At 44.4% G+C, this 14,982-nt stretch overlaps 1 protein-coding gene across 6 annotated transcripts in view; it reads left to right on the top strand.

Moving 5' to 3' along the window:
* Window positions 1-14,590, top strand: part of macrod1 (mono-ADP ribosylhydrolase 1) — an 81,246-nt gene extending 66,656 nt beyond the window's left edge. For 4 of the 6 annotated variants that reach the window (XM_040175415.2, XM_078100565.1, XM_078100564.1 and 1 more), the window contains 5 exons: window positions 5,217-5,338; window positions 6,627-6,657; window positions 7,497-7,570; window positions 10,187-10,268; window positions 14,204-14,590. In XM_040175415.2, coding sequence (XP_040031349.1) covers window positions 5,217-5,338; window positions 6,627-6,657; window positions 7,497-7,570; window positions 10,187-10,268; window positions 14,204-14,232 — 338 coding nt within the window. In that variant the 3' untranslated portion in view covers window positions 14,233-14,590. The remainder of the gene's footprint in view (window positions 1-5,216; window positions 5,339-6,626; window positions 6,658-7,496; window positions 7,571-10,186; window positions 10,269-14,203) is intronic. The other 2 variants (XM_078100566.1, XM_040175416.2) reach the window with 1 other exon arrangement.
* Window positions 14,591-14,982: the final 392 nt, after the last annotated feature.

Below are 14,982 nucleotides of genomic sequence, written 5' to 3'. Positions count from 1 at the left end.
GAGGGGGGGGGGGGTGAGAGGAATATCTAATAGAGGGAGGGAGGGGGGGGGAGGATGCGGTGTAAAATGGAGGGATGAGAGAGACAAGGTGGGAGAGGTAGGTAAGAATGGCGTTTGAAAAAGAGAAAGGGGAGGATTGATGGAAGGCTGGAGTGGAAGACGAGAGGAAGGAACAGTTGACGAGGGGATGGGGGAGAGGGCAATGAGGCGAGAGGAGAGGTGACATGACTGCATGAGGTAATGGTGGAGGGGGGGAGGAGTGACGACAAAGGACGTGGGGAAGGAAACGGAACGATGGACAGGAAAAAAAGATGGATGGACAGAGAGGTGAAAAGATGATGGAGAGGGAGGAACCAGCAGAGAGCAGATAATTGGGTTAGCAATGAGGAAGAATTACCAATCACAGATGACAATTCAGCTTTAGCAGAAACAGCGGTGTGTGCGTGCGTGTGTGTGTGTGTGTGTGTGTGTGTGTGTGTGTGTGTGTGTGTCGAGACGCTGTAGCAGTGACATTAAACAGATGAAATGTAGATAAATGACCACCAAGTGACCCACTGTTGAACCGCACCAGATCAACACACACAGCACCGCACTTACACACGTTAAAAGGACACACACACACACACACACACACACACACGCACGTCAGCTGAGTTGTCAACCGGGCCCACAAACGTGTCCTCTTTTGGAGTTCACGGTTCTTCCTTCGTGCCCGTTTGACGACTGTAATTAAGCCAAAATATGCCGCGTTTCATCAAACTAGCGTGTGCTAATCCGTCCGTGCTGCTATTCAGACAGCAGCTTTCTCGTGCACTATAAATAAAGCCTCTGCTGCTCAAGTGGTGAATCACAATAGTGATTCATCTTATAGCCAGATGTTGGGAGCTTTTAATTTGCCGGTTCTAAGCCAGTGTTTTGTTTCCCGGGACAGAATAACGTTGGGTTTCCTTCAGTTTTCTGTTGAGCCGTCATTAAGGTACAAAGCTAACTATCGTCCTCAGGATGTTTCATTGAACATAAAGAGTTGGGCCACACGGTGATCCAGGATTTTAGCAGAATTATTTAGGGATGATACAATCTACATTGTCCTTTCGTCCAAGCTGATGACTCTGAACAAGCTGTGATTAACAATTGGTCAAATAATCAGCTGTTATTGGACAAATCATAAAATTTGTAAATGTCGACCTGAACTTTTTTCTAAAGAATGAACATTAAATCGCTGAATTACTTTAAACCGTACTGAAAATAAAGCTACAATTTAGAAACATCACACTAGTGAGTACATTGTTTTCGGTGCAAAGGAAAGAGAAACTCTCTGCAGGAGGGTTCACGAGGCCGCAGCGTCCGCGTGGACACCGAGCTCACATTTGGAAGACGTGTGGACTGAGAGCGGAGTCGTCCGGGCGACACTGATCCTCCCACTGCAGATTAGACGTCCGTGGGAATTACCGCCGCGTGACTTCCAGCAGGGTCATTAATGCTGAGAGGCTGTAGTTAAGTTTCAACACTTACACAGTTGCCTCACCTCGCTTTCATGTAGTGTCAGACACAAGGACAATATTCACCGGGGCAAGTTCAGGGAAATCGATGTCATACCATCAATATCCACCTCCACTTTCAAGCAGGAAGTGACATGGCGTTAACGCCTTGATAATCTATGCTATTGCAGAATATGTCAAATAGCCGTGTGGATGTATGAACCGGCTTTGACTGCGGCTTTTTTTTTTTTAAGTTTATGCACTCAGGCTGAGTGATTTCTCAGAGGCTGCACTCTTTTTCATCAGCTGCCAGTTGGATGAAGGACTGTCACGGTGTGCAGACGAGTTCCTTTCAGTCTTTCTGTGGAAATCGCTTTAGGTATCGGTGCACTCTTTCATCCACGTGCTGCTGGTCTCGGGGGGGACGCGGAGTCGAGCCCGCTTGTGGTTTTTGATAATATTCCTTTGGTGTAAAGCTCCCCGTTTCCAGTTTAATGACTGCAGGAGGACTGTTTTCTGCTGAGAAAAGCACAAGCCTATTAATATTATTCATAATACAAATGTTATGCGACGACAAAACCTGTGGAGGATTATCAGTTGGTTCTCTATTTTTTATGCCCCGAACAAGTCAACTTAAATAATTCAAATAGTCAGGATAATGTTTGTTTTAAAGTTTAATGTTAATGCAAAGGCCATTTCTGCAGGCACATGTTTCAGAAAATAAAATGATCAAAAGTAGACTTTAAAGAGTAATTCCACACAACATCTGTTGGACGTCCAGTCAAAGGAGGGACACAAACTTCTGTTGACTTCATGGTAAATTTAAAAATACATAAAACTACAAAATATGCTCTGTTATGCTAACCCATGTGCATTTTTTAAACAGCACATTTATATAACACGTCCTACAGAAAACCCGTTTCAAAGGTTGACGTAATATGTGTCAGTCTGTGATGGAATAAATTAATAAACCATATTCATTTATACACAATAACTCACTACAAAATAATCAAGCAGATTTTATTTAAAACGGGTATCGAAAACCTTTCTGTGTAAAATGTATTGCATGTTATCAGAATGTTTCCAACTGCACTCGTGTTAGAGAGGATTTAACAAAAAGTGGATTTAGATTGAAGCTTAAACTTTCCTTTCATCTATTTGTGCTTTGTGTCACGCAGGCTTTGTTATTATAAAAATAACACAGTAACGCCGGGAGCTCTGTTCCACTAGCGGGCTGTAAGGAGCAGATCCTGCACGGGTAACTTAATATATTTTATTGATTTTGGTTAGATGGCACAATTGCCTTGTCAATGGAAACAACTAAAACTAATTCTAACAAGAAAGCAACCTGTTAAGTGTGTCTGGGATTCGAACACAAGAAGAAGAATAATGTCCATTTGAATCTTAATTAATCATTGGGCTCGTTTTGTTTTGATGAATCCGGCCCACACGGGGGCCACAGAGGCAATGCTACTAGTGAGATGAAATATTCAGGTAAATGTCAGCGTCTTAAAACAACAGGTTCAGTTATTGTAGTTTAGAGGCACTAAAAACGCCTGAGTGCCGCTGTCATCATAACTCAGTCAAATCGGAGCACACAGACACAATACCCATATTCTCAGTGTGACTCACGCTTTCCGGAAAATATAATGTGAGGTGTCTACCGCGAGAAAGTCGTCTATAAATCCCCCGAGAATTTATGGCGAATTAATGGAAAACAAGTGCAAATTGACAAAAGCTGCGACAACGTATACGCACACGCAGACTGTATTTCATTTACACACAACCTCGAATGCTTCAGCTTCCAGAGACAACGCTGCAGTGCCAAAGTGTGGCCATCATGAACCCATAGAGTGTAAAAAAAACCCAACTCTTTGACATCTGTTGAAAAATGTCACAATCATTTTACCGAGTCTGAAGCCAGCTGCCCGCTCGAATGAGCCGACGGCGTTGGTGTGTCTCAGCGTGGATGTACATATTCAATGCATAGCAAAGTGTGGGGGAAGCTCTCCGGAGCAAACGTTCAACAGAGCGGGTAGGAATGCTGGCAAGAACCTTCTCCCCCTGTGGTGAATGTGCAGGTTTGAGTCCCTGATCGGCTGTTGGATGTCGGTCAAATGTGCAGCTACTCTATTTCCATCCACTAATATCACTGAACATGAACTTGATTCAAGACCGAGGAGTCAGGATTGATCCGCAGAGGAGAAATACAACAGATACATTTCTCCTTCTAAGAAGTCTCAAAACGACGTGTTGTTGAAATGGAATTTATTTGATGTGTGTGTGTGTGTTTGTGTGTGTGTGTGTGTGTGGTATTCACACTGCGAGCAACCCGCTGAGCCTCATCAGAATGTGTGGTATTGGCAGCGGACTTTTCTCACCCAGCTCCGAGATCCTCTGCTTCCTTTTTTCTCTCCTCTGCCTTCCATTCAAAACACTTCATTGACAATTTAATTCAATCAATTACTCCAAGTGAAATATTTCTTCAAAATCCTGGGGAAAGAAATACATTCACTAAGTTAGCAACAGTCTTACTGAATTACAGAAAAACTGATTTTATATGTGGCAAAAAACACATTGTTGTTGTGAATTTGCCGAGAGAGACAAAGGAAAATGTGATTTTTAATAATTTAAATGAAAATTTAAATGTGATACAAGTGTAAAGCTCCATAACGAGTGAAACCTTTATGCGAGATTCGTTTAAAATCGGCCAGTGGACATAATACGTCCTCTGGCAGCCATATTGGAGGTCATCATCTCTTGGCAGTGGCAGATGCTGATACTGTTAGGGCACGTTCTTTGTGGGCTAATTGGCTAGAAAGATTGTGCGGGATCTAAATTATTGACTTCATAATGAATGAAAAACACCCACAACGTTCTCGTACAGATGTCTCAGGGTTTTTGGCCATGTTAAATATTTAAAAACCACCTGCATGCAGCGTCTAACCCTGTGACAGCGGCGCCTTGAGGGCTTCCTGTGTGTGCTGTAACAATCTAATGCTGCTATTCTACTGTACAGGGTCATCTGCAACCCGGTTACAGACTCCTGAAAGGCATTTTCAAAGGAAAGGGAACAAAGCTTTAAGCATGAATTCAGGCTGTTATGTGGCAGAAAGGACATGTGACTCGCGTCACAGCAGGAGCCGGCCCTGATGATGAGGCTTCCTGTTTTCATGCCCTGAAGGGGAAACAAGTGCGACTCACCTGCAACTGAGCGAATCAGGGCGCTTCTGACACGTTGTTTTACTCTCGAGCTTTTGATTTGACTTGAAAGTCTTCATCCGCAGCAGTTTGGTGTCAAACGCAGAGGAAAGATGATGCACATCGTCCCCACGTACGTGATATAGTAGCCATGACAACACAGGACAGCCGCGTGACCGCAGGGTTGACGACCTGACAGTTACAATATAGTGTTTACAATAACGCGTCCAATTAATAATAATAATAATTCATTCATTAGTGGACTTGTGTCTTTGGTCATTCTATCTCAGGCTACCAAAATACCAGATATTTATTATAGTGGAATAAACTGATCCTATTTTTGTACTTGGCATGAAACGGAGATTGAATTCATTCTGAATTTCTTCCTGATACGAGGTTAGTTTTAAGATGATAACCACTGAATAAATGGGATGTTTGACTGGGGAAGATTAAACTCGAGATGTGTTGCACTCATATTTTCCATCTATCTTCATATCCGTCGGCCTGCAGTGTTTTCATCTTCTCATCTCTCTGCAGACGTGATCCACACCGTGGGGCCGGTGGCACGAGGAGGAGTGGGACAAGAGGAGAAGAACGCCTTGAGGTCGTGTTACGAGAAGAGCCTGACGGCAGCCACCGAAGGCGCCGCCCGCTCCGTGGTGAGCAGGACGGAGGGGTGATGGTTGCTGGGGGGAGAAAAGGATCGAGGGAGGTTTTGTTTTTTTTGGGGGGGAGGAGGCGGGAGTCCGAAGGAAACGGGAGATTAGATTAGATTAAGAACGAGAGGAAAACTGGGAGGGTAAAATGAGAGACGGGACAGATGAGAGGAAAAGAGAGACGAGGATTCTTCAAAGGACGTTGGGAGTGAGATAGTGAGAGAGGGGCGAGCTGCAGGTGAGGCGGCTGTAAAAAGCTTTTATGATGCACACCAGGGCGGTTTCACAACAGCATGAGGTGTTAAAATCAAACGGGAACAGCGGCACAGCATGTAAATAAAGTCTGAGGTAGAGTTTGTAGTTTCACGATTAAAAAACAATTTGAGCCGATCCGTTGCAAACATTTGTTTTCGGCATTTATTATATTTGTCATTTATTTTCGATTACACGGCCGAAATGTGTAAACTTCCAGGCGTAATCACAACGTCCTGAATAATTTTCATTCCGGTTGGGCCCGTTGAGTGATGGGTACCGTCCGCTTTGAGGAACCTCCGAGTCGAGGCTGCTCTCACCCCGAGTTGCCAACTCTGCAATCTGGTGGAATGAAGAGATCTGGCGACGGCGGGAGACGGCTGGCGTCTGCTCGGACCGCCCGAACCGACAGCAGGCCGAGAGTCTGCAAGCTCCGATTTACTTTGAAGTTTACCGGCTGCTTTGCTCAACTCCAGCGGCGTGTCACAAACCCACGAGAGGCACCTAAATGACCTGAAGGGGTCAAGTAAGATTGGAGATTTGAAATATATCGATGACATTTTTCTGGATGATGGAGACATTCAGAAAATACTCCCCATTTATGAGCTTTCGTTGATTTTGGGGTAAAGTTCTCTAACTGCCTCGACTTGTACCTTAAATAATATATGTGTAATATAGAAGGGAAAATGTCTTTAAATGACACAAATATTGTTTTCAGGCAGTGGTTTGTTTGTTTGTTTGTTTATTTTGAAACCTCGGTTTCTGTCATCAACCACTGGGACTGCAATGTGGTAGATAATATCAGAGTGAATACAAAAACACATAAGAAAGTCACTGCACAGAAGATGATTGACAGCTCGATCTCTAAAGAGAAGTTGCAGTCAGAGCGAGAAGAGAAGAGAAGCTGCTATAAAAAGCAATTAGAGAGATTTCATTGCGATGCTGAAGAGTCCTTCCTCTGAGTGGGCGGGATGGAAGCAGATTATTATGTGATCAGCAACCGACTGTAACCACTTTGTTTGTCATCTTCACCCTGCAGGCTTTCCCCTGCATCTCCACTGGAGTCTACGGTCAGTGTGTGTGTGTGTGTGTGTGTGTGTGCGCTTTATACTAAAACAGATGCGAAAGAAAGGAATAAGAAATGAATTTCCCTCCAACAACGGCGCCTCTTTGTTCCCGTGTTAATGCGCCGCGCACACCGGCGGTGATGTTTTCCATCACGTGCCCGTTTCCAGTATCTGCCTGTTTAAGCTTGTCACATTATCTCCTGCAGCCCGGGGGCAGCTCCCAGATTAAGGCCTGGGATTAGGACGGGCAGATTAAGACAGATTAGGCCGGAGATGGTGTGAGATTGATTGTAATCCCCCTTCACACGGGCAGCACACAGAGAGCGAAGCAGAGTGCTTAAACACTCCCCGGGGAGCGTTTGTGTGGGAGGGCCGGCTGTAAACACGTCTCCCATGCTGCAAGAGAGGAAAGAGAGCAAAGTTCCGTAGACTCGGTGTGTTATCCGCGTCTTCCTCTCCGGTTCAAACATGGAGACGACCTTTTCTCGCTTTGAGTTGACTAAACTTTTTACTGAAATCTCTCTATGTTGGTCCTTTTGTTTTTCTCTACAAGCAGTAGTGCAGAATCCATGAGCAGTACGTTGTGTACACACTGGGTTTTGTACTGAGGCCATGCTGGGTACACTCCATCTCTGTCCCACCTTATTCTTTCATTTTAAATGAATTTAATGAATTTAAATGACTTTGGCATTTGTAACCTGAGATTATTACTGTAGTCACATCTCTTCCCTTGCAGGGCGCTGAAACAATGCATCGTGCTCATTTATAAAAGACAGTGTTGACGACGTCCGAGTGCAAACACCTGCGCTCGCAACTTGTGTTGTATGTTTGTGTTTGTGTAGGATATCCAGCGGAGCAGGCGGTGCACGAGGCGTTGGCGGCTGTGAGGGAGTATCTGGGTGAACATCACGGCGAGGTGTGTGTGTGTTTGTGTCTGCATGATTGGCCATTTTTCCCCTTCCATTCCCTCAAGGTATCACTCCTTTCACAGCTGTTGTGTTTGTTTCCTGGTGGGAGCGAGGAGAAGGGTGCATCGAGAAAACACGCACACAGTGACACACAAGTATACATTTAAACACACACAAGTTCTGTCTCTTATGCTCGTGGCCAAGTCTGCGTTTTAATTGGCTCCTTGCGGGACTAAACCCGACTAACACAAACACACACACACACTTTCTCTCTGGAGAAACAGGCAAAATGATGGAACAGATGACTGGAGGGCCGAGGTGGGGTGGGGGGGTAAAGGGGGGGGGGGGGGGGGGGGTTTGGAACAGAGAGGAAACTTTCCAATCAGTCGTGAACATGCTCTGCACCCTCCTCGACTCCTCAGGCCTCCTCTTCCTCTCCTTTCAATCTTGTTTCCTTTTGTCTCTAAGCACTGCGCCGTGTCGCCTCCCTCGGAGGGTGTTGACGGTGTTGACGGTGTTATTGTGAGCGTCCTCGTCTCCGGAGTCCGTGCAGCAACACCAAGCGGCCGATGCCGTCAGCCACGCCGAGCTCGGCAGAACCAAGATTAAACACGTTAAAGCGAACATTAAACACGTCCGCTCATTGAAATTCCGCCCAGAAATAGTTCCACTGTGTGTTTTTAAGGCGCTTTTTTTTGCACTGTGAACAAATATGATGGTGAGAGTTTATTTGCATACAGAATGTTCACCGGAAGACTTTAAATCTTTAATTGAACTCGCTCCACTTTGCATGTTTTCCACAGCGTTCTGTTGGTCTCAACTCGGCTGCGAGAGCGGTAATATAGCAAAATAAATTGAAAATTACACTCCAAGTAAGACAAACAAAATGGACCCGAGACGCGGGGCGAAGGCCCGGGATCGGCTGTAATGAAAAGTGCCTTGAATCATTTATTCGTGAAGCACCAACTAAACTGCTGCAAGAAAGAAAAACCCACGGGCAGCTCGTGAGTTTTAAGGCTGTTATATTTTACAAATAAGATTCCTAGTTGACCCGAATGTGTTAAAAAACTGATTAATAATAATAAACTTTGTTTAATAACACATTTTCTAATGACAGAAGAACTAAAGACTTTAAAGACCTTTTGGATCAGATGAATATGGACACAAGCAGCATAAATAAAAGAGCAAATCACAAACACTGAAGAGGAGTTTTTACAGAAGCGAGAGTGTCCAGAATGTCCAATAGAAATACCCGGTCACATGATCCTCATCAGCTGGAATTGATGCTTTGGGACGGAGATCCTCAGCATGTCTTTCATTTGGATGATCTCCATATTTCTAGATAAGTGCAGCAGTTGTAATTTAAGGATTCTATTTGTTAAAGTAAGTGCTGTGGTGAATGCCGACTTGTCTTAGAAAAGTAGACAACGCTTTTCATCGAGGCAGATTAATAAATGTTGATGTGATGTGCCTCATTTACCAGTAATCCCACATGTGGTGGAAATTAATCTCTTTAACCTCCCAGTGAGAAATAACAACAATGCAAAACTCGCAAATGTCTTCTTATTTTAAGAGTTATAAAAAGATGAAATTCAGCTGAATGGAAATAGCTCTTCCCAACCGATGCGAACAACCAAAAATGTATTCACAAGCTCACAATTGTGAAATGCTTGATTATTATTAGAGGTCAGTGAGCGGTAATGTGTGACAGAAGATTGTTATCTTATTGTTGGCTCTCTTACTACAGTAAAAAAAAATGTCCTCAACACTGCCTCCATTTTCTGGGGACTATTTTTCATCTCTCCTCGTAAAGGCTTTTATTTCAATGAGCCAGGCTGAGAAATTGTCCGAGTGGATGCGACTCTGGAAGTTAGAGATTTCCAACCTGAGCCCAGAGGACGTAGTTACTCACAGCACATTTCCATGTCTCCATTCAAATCCTGGCGGCTGAAGGTAATTGTGCAACAAGCATTCGCCTGAGTTAAACTTCCACAGCGAGCAGGAAGTGATAAAAACAGCTGGACTATAAACGGCGCGGCCTCGCTCCAAAAGAGAAAAGTCTGAACCTTTGCCGAGACGTTAGGGAGGCAATAATGTTTGTAGAGGCTGAGAAGTAGCGGCACGCTGGGGAGCTTAAATCCCCTGGAACGTTTCTGTTTACTGCAGCTACAGTAACTTTAGTCATCAGCCGACATGTAGTGCTGCTCTCTGTACTGTACTGAATGCCCACACATGCACATTATTATCCACAATGTAAATATTATAGACTGCTGAGATCTCGGGAACACGAGAGCACAGAGCATAAAGGTTGTTTATCGGTGTAAAGTAGCTGCACTCACTCGGCCAGGGTCTTAATAATATTTGAAAGCCATTATCTTTATGAGGGTGTGGGAGTGTGTGTGTGTGTGTGAGAGAGATATGCTTCATAATAGGAAGCTAATAGAGGAGTAAAGGACTGATGCATTCGCTGCCTTCTCTTGTATTGCTGCCACACAATGACACACACTGTCATATTATTTCCCCCCACTGCTTTTGATAAATTCAGGTGATTTCATATTGTTGTAAAGGTGTGTGTGTGTGTGTGTGTGTGTGTGTGTGTGTGTGTGTGTGTGTGTGTGTTTCAGCTGGACAGAGTCATCTTCTGTGTCTTCTTGCCGGCGGATAAGGAGCTGTACTTGCAGACCCTCCCGCTCTACTTTCCTGCTGGTTAGTAGTTGTTCACACACACACGCGCGTACACACTTCAGTGATGAAATATGCAGTGATGACTACTTAGCGCTGCTCAATTTGACTTCACACACACATAGAGACATGTAGGACGGTGTAATAAATGCGCTGCTTCGTCCTCTGTGTGCTATTTGCGCATATATGCATTAGCACATTCATTCATTGGTCATTAGAAGCAATAGTATTAATATATCGCACACTTAATTGTGTTTAATTACATCAAATGAATGTATTTTCCTCCCCAGACCCACAGACTGTCATGTTAAACTCTGTAATCCACTCAGAATCTGTTGATGCACAGATTTGCATGTAGCCAGAAGGATGACAGACAGAATATATTCGTATGTGGATGAGTGTGAACTGAAGTTTGCGTTACATCTGGGTTTCATCAGACATGAGACACTTAAAGTGAATAAAGTTATTTTGCCCCGAAGAGTTGATACAAAACGTTTTATGCAAACTCATATAGGCTATAAAGTGTTACGTGTGGTGACTTTGGTGTGTAAATCAAAGCAGAATGTGAGCGGGTGGAGACGGATGAGTGAACCCTGACGACGTCATCTCTCTTCTTCTCCTGCAGCGTCATAGTGGCACCTGCCTAGAAAGCTAGCACCACCTAATGCTTATGTCAAGGAATCAACTCCTACGGGCTGCTTAAAGATACTGAAAAGAAACACAATCATTTCCATTTGTAAATGTTCTGCTGCATTTTGATCAAGACCTGCATTGTTGTTGTGATCTCGCTCCCAGATAAGAATGTTTGTGTGTGTGTGTGTGTGTGTGTGTGTGTGTGTGTGTGTGTGTGTGTGTGTGTGTGTGTGTTTGTGCGCTTGTTGCCTTTTTTCCCCACGGAGCAGGATGCAAGATGACCTTTGAGAACTTTTATCCATTCCATACTTTCTGTGCGTGGCCTGAGCAGTGACAGCTCCTCGTTGTGCGTCGACGTGTGTAGTTCAGGTGTGCGGCCTCAGCCCTGGTGTCAAACGTAAATGTCCTTTTCAGAGAGGAAACCGTCCCGGTTCCTCCAGCAAGGATTGACAATATTTGCCCCTCAGTTAAATGTTTATTTGCATTTCATTACTGTCACTTCTGGATTCAAGCAGCTGCTTCATAAAACTGAAACTGAAAGAGAGTAAATTAAAAGGATAACTAGACATTTCCTCCTTCGCTCGGGACGTCCTGTCTCACCTGCTTTTCAAAAAAGACTAAACGAAAGTCGCGTGCCATCGATGCAGATTTATCTGCAATGTTAAATGTAGTTTAGTAAATACGTAAATTCCAAGTTGGCTGGAGCTGTGGCGTGATGACTTCACCCATTTGTTTTGATTACACCCGTGATTGATGGCGTTATATCGCACAGCGGTCTGCGCTCGTGGACATGATCAGTCATTTACTCAATTATTCAAATCAAGCGTTGGTCTTACAACTGCAGCCTTAACCTCCAATGTCCCGCTTTACCGCCGCCATAAATCAAGCGCACCTCTCGCCTCCAGAACATTTTTTGTGAGGTCTCAACCATTTGGTATTCTCTGCTTCTGCAGAAAAAAGGTTTTGCTTTTGTTTGTTCAAGACCAACAAAACACTCTCAAAGCCGCTGCAGATTTGCACGTCCACGAGCTCTGTGCAGCTGCTCGGTCCCACGTCTCATCTGGTAGACCTCGGACATTCATCTGAATTATTCAGATGAAGCAGGCTCACTTAAAGTCTAATGTTCTCTGTATAAAAAGTTGGCGATGTGAACAACTGTGGATCTGAATTAGTGTCTTTACAACCTGCCTCGGTCTGTGCTTACTGAGCAATTAGAGGAACCCGCCGTTGTTCGTTTTCATGTTTGAGGAGAAATAAAAGATGAAAAACGGGGGAAAGAAACAAAGGGGGTAACACCAACGATGAAGCAGCACACATTAAACAAACAAGACCTTGCAGCATCAACATCAGAAAGCTGATGCAGAAAAGTTTGACGCGGAAACTAAAGCAAGGAGTGTTGCGTTTAGTTTTAAAGAGGATTTTCATGGTCTCCGTTTCAGTAAAGGAAAAGCATGAGAAACGCCTCTGGTGCTTGAATACATCACCCTGTATATCATTGATATGCCTGCTGCTGCTTCACAGTTCAAGGCCATATGTGGATATTTTGCATTTAACGAGATGTCAGTTGTACAATTCAGTATGCTGTAAAACAACAATGTTGTAAAACAAAGCAGACATTAACAAAAAAGAATCCGTGAACTGGAAATTCAAAGTCTTTCACAAATGTGACCAGACGGACGAGCAGTCAAAGGAGACGGACGGAGGAGCAGCTTATTAAAAATAAGAGGAGAATCCAATCAACTCTGCAGCCGTATCTCCCACATAAGCTTTTGAGTCAGACATGGGGTAGAGAGTCTTAATTTATTTATCTTTCTGCAGACAGACCCGAACAGTGGTGGCCAATACCAGGAAGGATTTATTCCTTGTTTCAACGGGGGCCTCGGGGAGATCAATAGCGAAAAATAATGGGATCTCAAACTGTAATGGCCCTGCATTCTCCACCTCGTAAAAAAAAAAAAAAAAATATGAAGGACATGTACTGTTTTCTGGATAAAAACGTAACTATGACTTAAGAGCCGAAGGAGCAACCTCATGGGAAAAAATCTGAGCAGAAAGGACAATTGTGGTGGTGTTTTAATCTCAATAATCCAATGAAAGCGCCTGAACCAACAATTGATCCTAATAACGAGTATTTAGCTGGAGCCCGAGTTTCATTGTTGTCCAGACGCTTTTAAAAACATTTCAATGAACCACACTCGCTGGACTCGGATTCGAGCACAAGTTTATTTTCAATCCATCGTTTTTTCTGCCGGTAATACTCACTACGCCGTTTATTATTAATCCGCTGCGGAAAATAGTCCCTCTTAATGTTTCCTGAAGTTCGTCTCCATCTGTTTGAGAAAATTATTTAACCATTCAAAAAAATACAAACCTGGTTTTAGGGGTCAAATTAGTGATCAATCAAAAAGAAAAAGCATTGTCGCTGCTTCTATTTGTCCTCTAAGAAAAGACAGTAGCTCTCTGTGGACACATTCTGCACTCGCGTGTAAAATCTGCCTGAAAATCTTTTGCCATTAGGACTCAACGCTGGTAGACACGCGGCACTCTGACTTCTCTCCAGCAAATGGATTTAAGGACGAGCCGCCTTCTGGCCGCTGAAGAGAGTGTTTACCGCCGACGAGGTCGCCTGGTTTCCTCGGGACTGGATGGAAATCAAAGCGCTCGTATTAAACTTCCCCAGATTGCTCACATCGTCGGCTGTGGTGACTTTGAGGTCATATGTTGGTGTTGTGTCGATTGCGTGTTCCCCTGAAGCTGAAGCTGAGGTACCAGCTTTGATGTTGTGATCTGTTTGTTAAGTTTATTTATATGTGATGGATACTGGAACATGGATCCATCCACCTCTGAACCAGCTACAAAGCATCAAGTCTTCACTTGATCCATGAAATCAACCCTTCCACGTCTTCACACGGGTCGGTTGCCTAAAGAGGTTATTTTCCCAAAACACAGGTGTGTCCCTTAATAAAAAAATAACAAAGAAACCCGCACTAGCCTTTCTCCTCTAATGGATCTCCAGCATGTTTTGTAGCAGCAGCGAGGGAGCCCAAGTGGTGCTTGGCTGGTAGATGGTGTGGAACTGTCTGCTGCAGGCGGGCCGCCAAGTCCCCAGCAGACACCTGATGTGTCTCCAACACCTGGAACCGGCCCTCCGCTCCGTGTGTGTGTGTGTGTGCGTGTGTGTGCGTGTGTGTGCGTGTGTGTGTGAGCGTCCAAAAGCCGAAGCGATATCAGCTGATGGGTGACCAACGTAAAGCCCCCCCGCACCCCTCACCAACCATCCCTCTGTTTTACAAGGTTTTTTTTCTTGTTTTTTTCTTCTCTTCCAGCAGCGGCCACAGTCAAGAGTAAACTGTGAGCGATGGATTGGCCAGACGCGGTTGCTGTGGATACGCAACGTTCAGATTCCTCCTCCTTGTTGTTGCAGATTAAAACCTTCTTCAGCCGGAAGAAAACTCTTTAATGGATTTAATGGATTTTTCAAGTGCACGCTGGCTCTTCTGCAGATGTTGATTAGTTCCTCGTTTTTTCCCCGCAAATGATGCGAGACGCGTTGTTGTGAAGATGCGACATTATATTGATAATTCTTGTGAAGAATCTGACCTTAAGCTGCACTCTAACCTGACCTTTATTGTCTGTGATCAAGCAGTGAGTTATGTGTATTTAAATAATGGGATACAATTAAAAAAAGCTTATTAAAATGAATCACACAAGCACCTGTTTGAATTGATTATTTCTTACGGTACGAGTCGGTGAACCGGGCGTCACATGTGTGAGCGAGCGTCATCGTGCTTTTCCACGCGGGGACGTCTGTAGGAGTCGGTGTGTGTGTGTGTGTGTGTGTGTGTGTGTGTGTGTGTGTGTGTGTGTGTGTGAGGAGAATTGAGAGTTCAGTGAGCCACCTCTCCACTTTCATCCAACAGCAGCCGCAAGACGAACAGGGAGGAAGTGTGCGTCGTTTTGGGACAAAGGAAGGCGTTTGGAGGGCAGGAATAGACGACAATATCAGCCCGGAAAATGTGAAAAGTTCCCTTCTCATCCGCCACAGAGGGACCGGCTCTCTCCCTGCGGAGCTGTTTGATTCCCTCTCTGTCTGGGTCTCCGTCTC

Source organism: Gasterosteus aculeatus, chromosome 4 (genome assembly GCF_964276395.1).
Source record: "Gasterosteus aculeatus chromosome 4, fGasAcu3.hap1.1, whole genome shotgun sequence".
Taxonomy (NCBI): domain Eukaryota; kingdom Metazoa; phylum Chordata; class Actinopteri; order Perciformes; family Gasterosteidae; genus Gasterosteus; species Gasterosteus aculeatus.
Note: the sequence above shows the minus strand (reverse complement) of the source record. Positions and strands in the feature narration are given on the sequence as shown.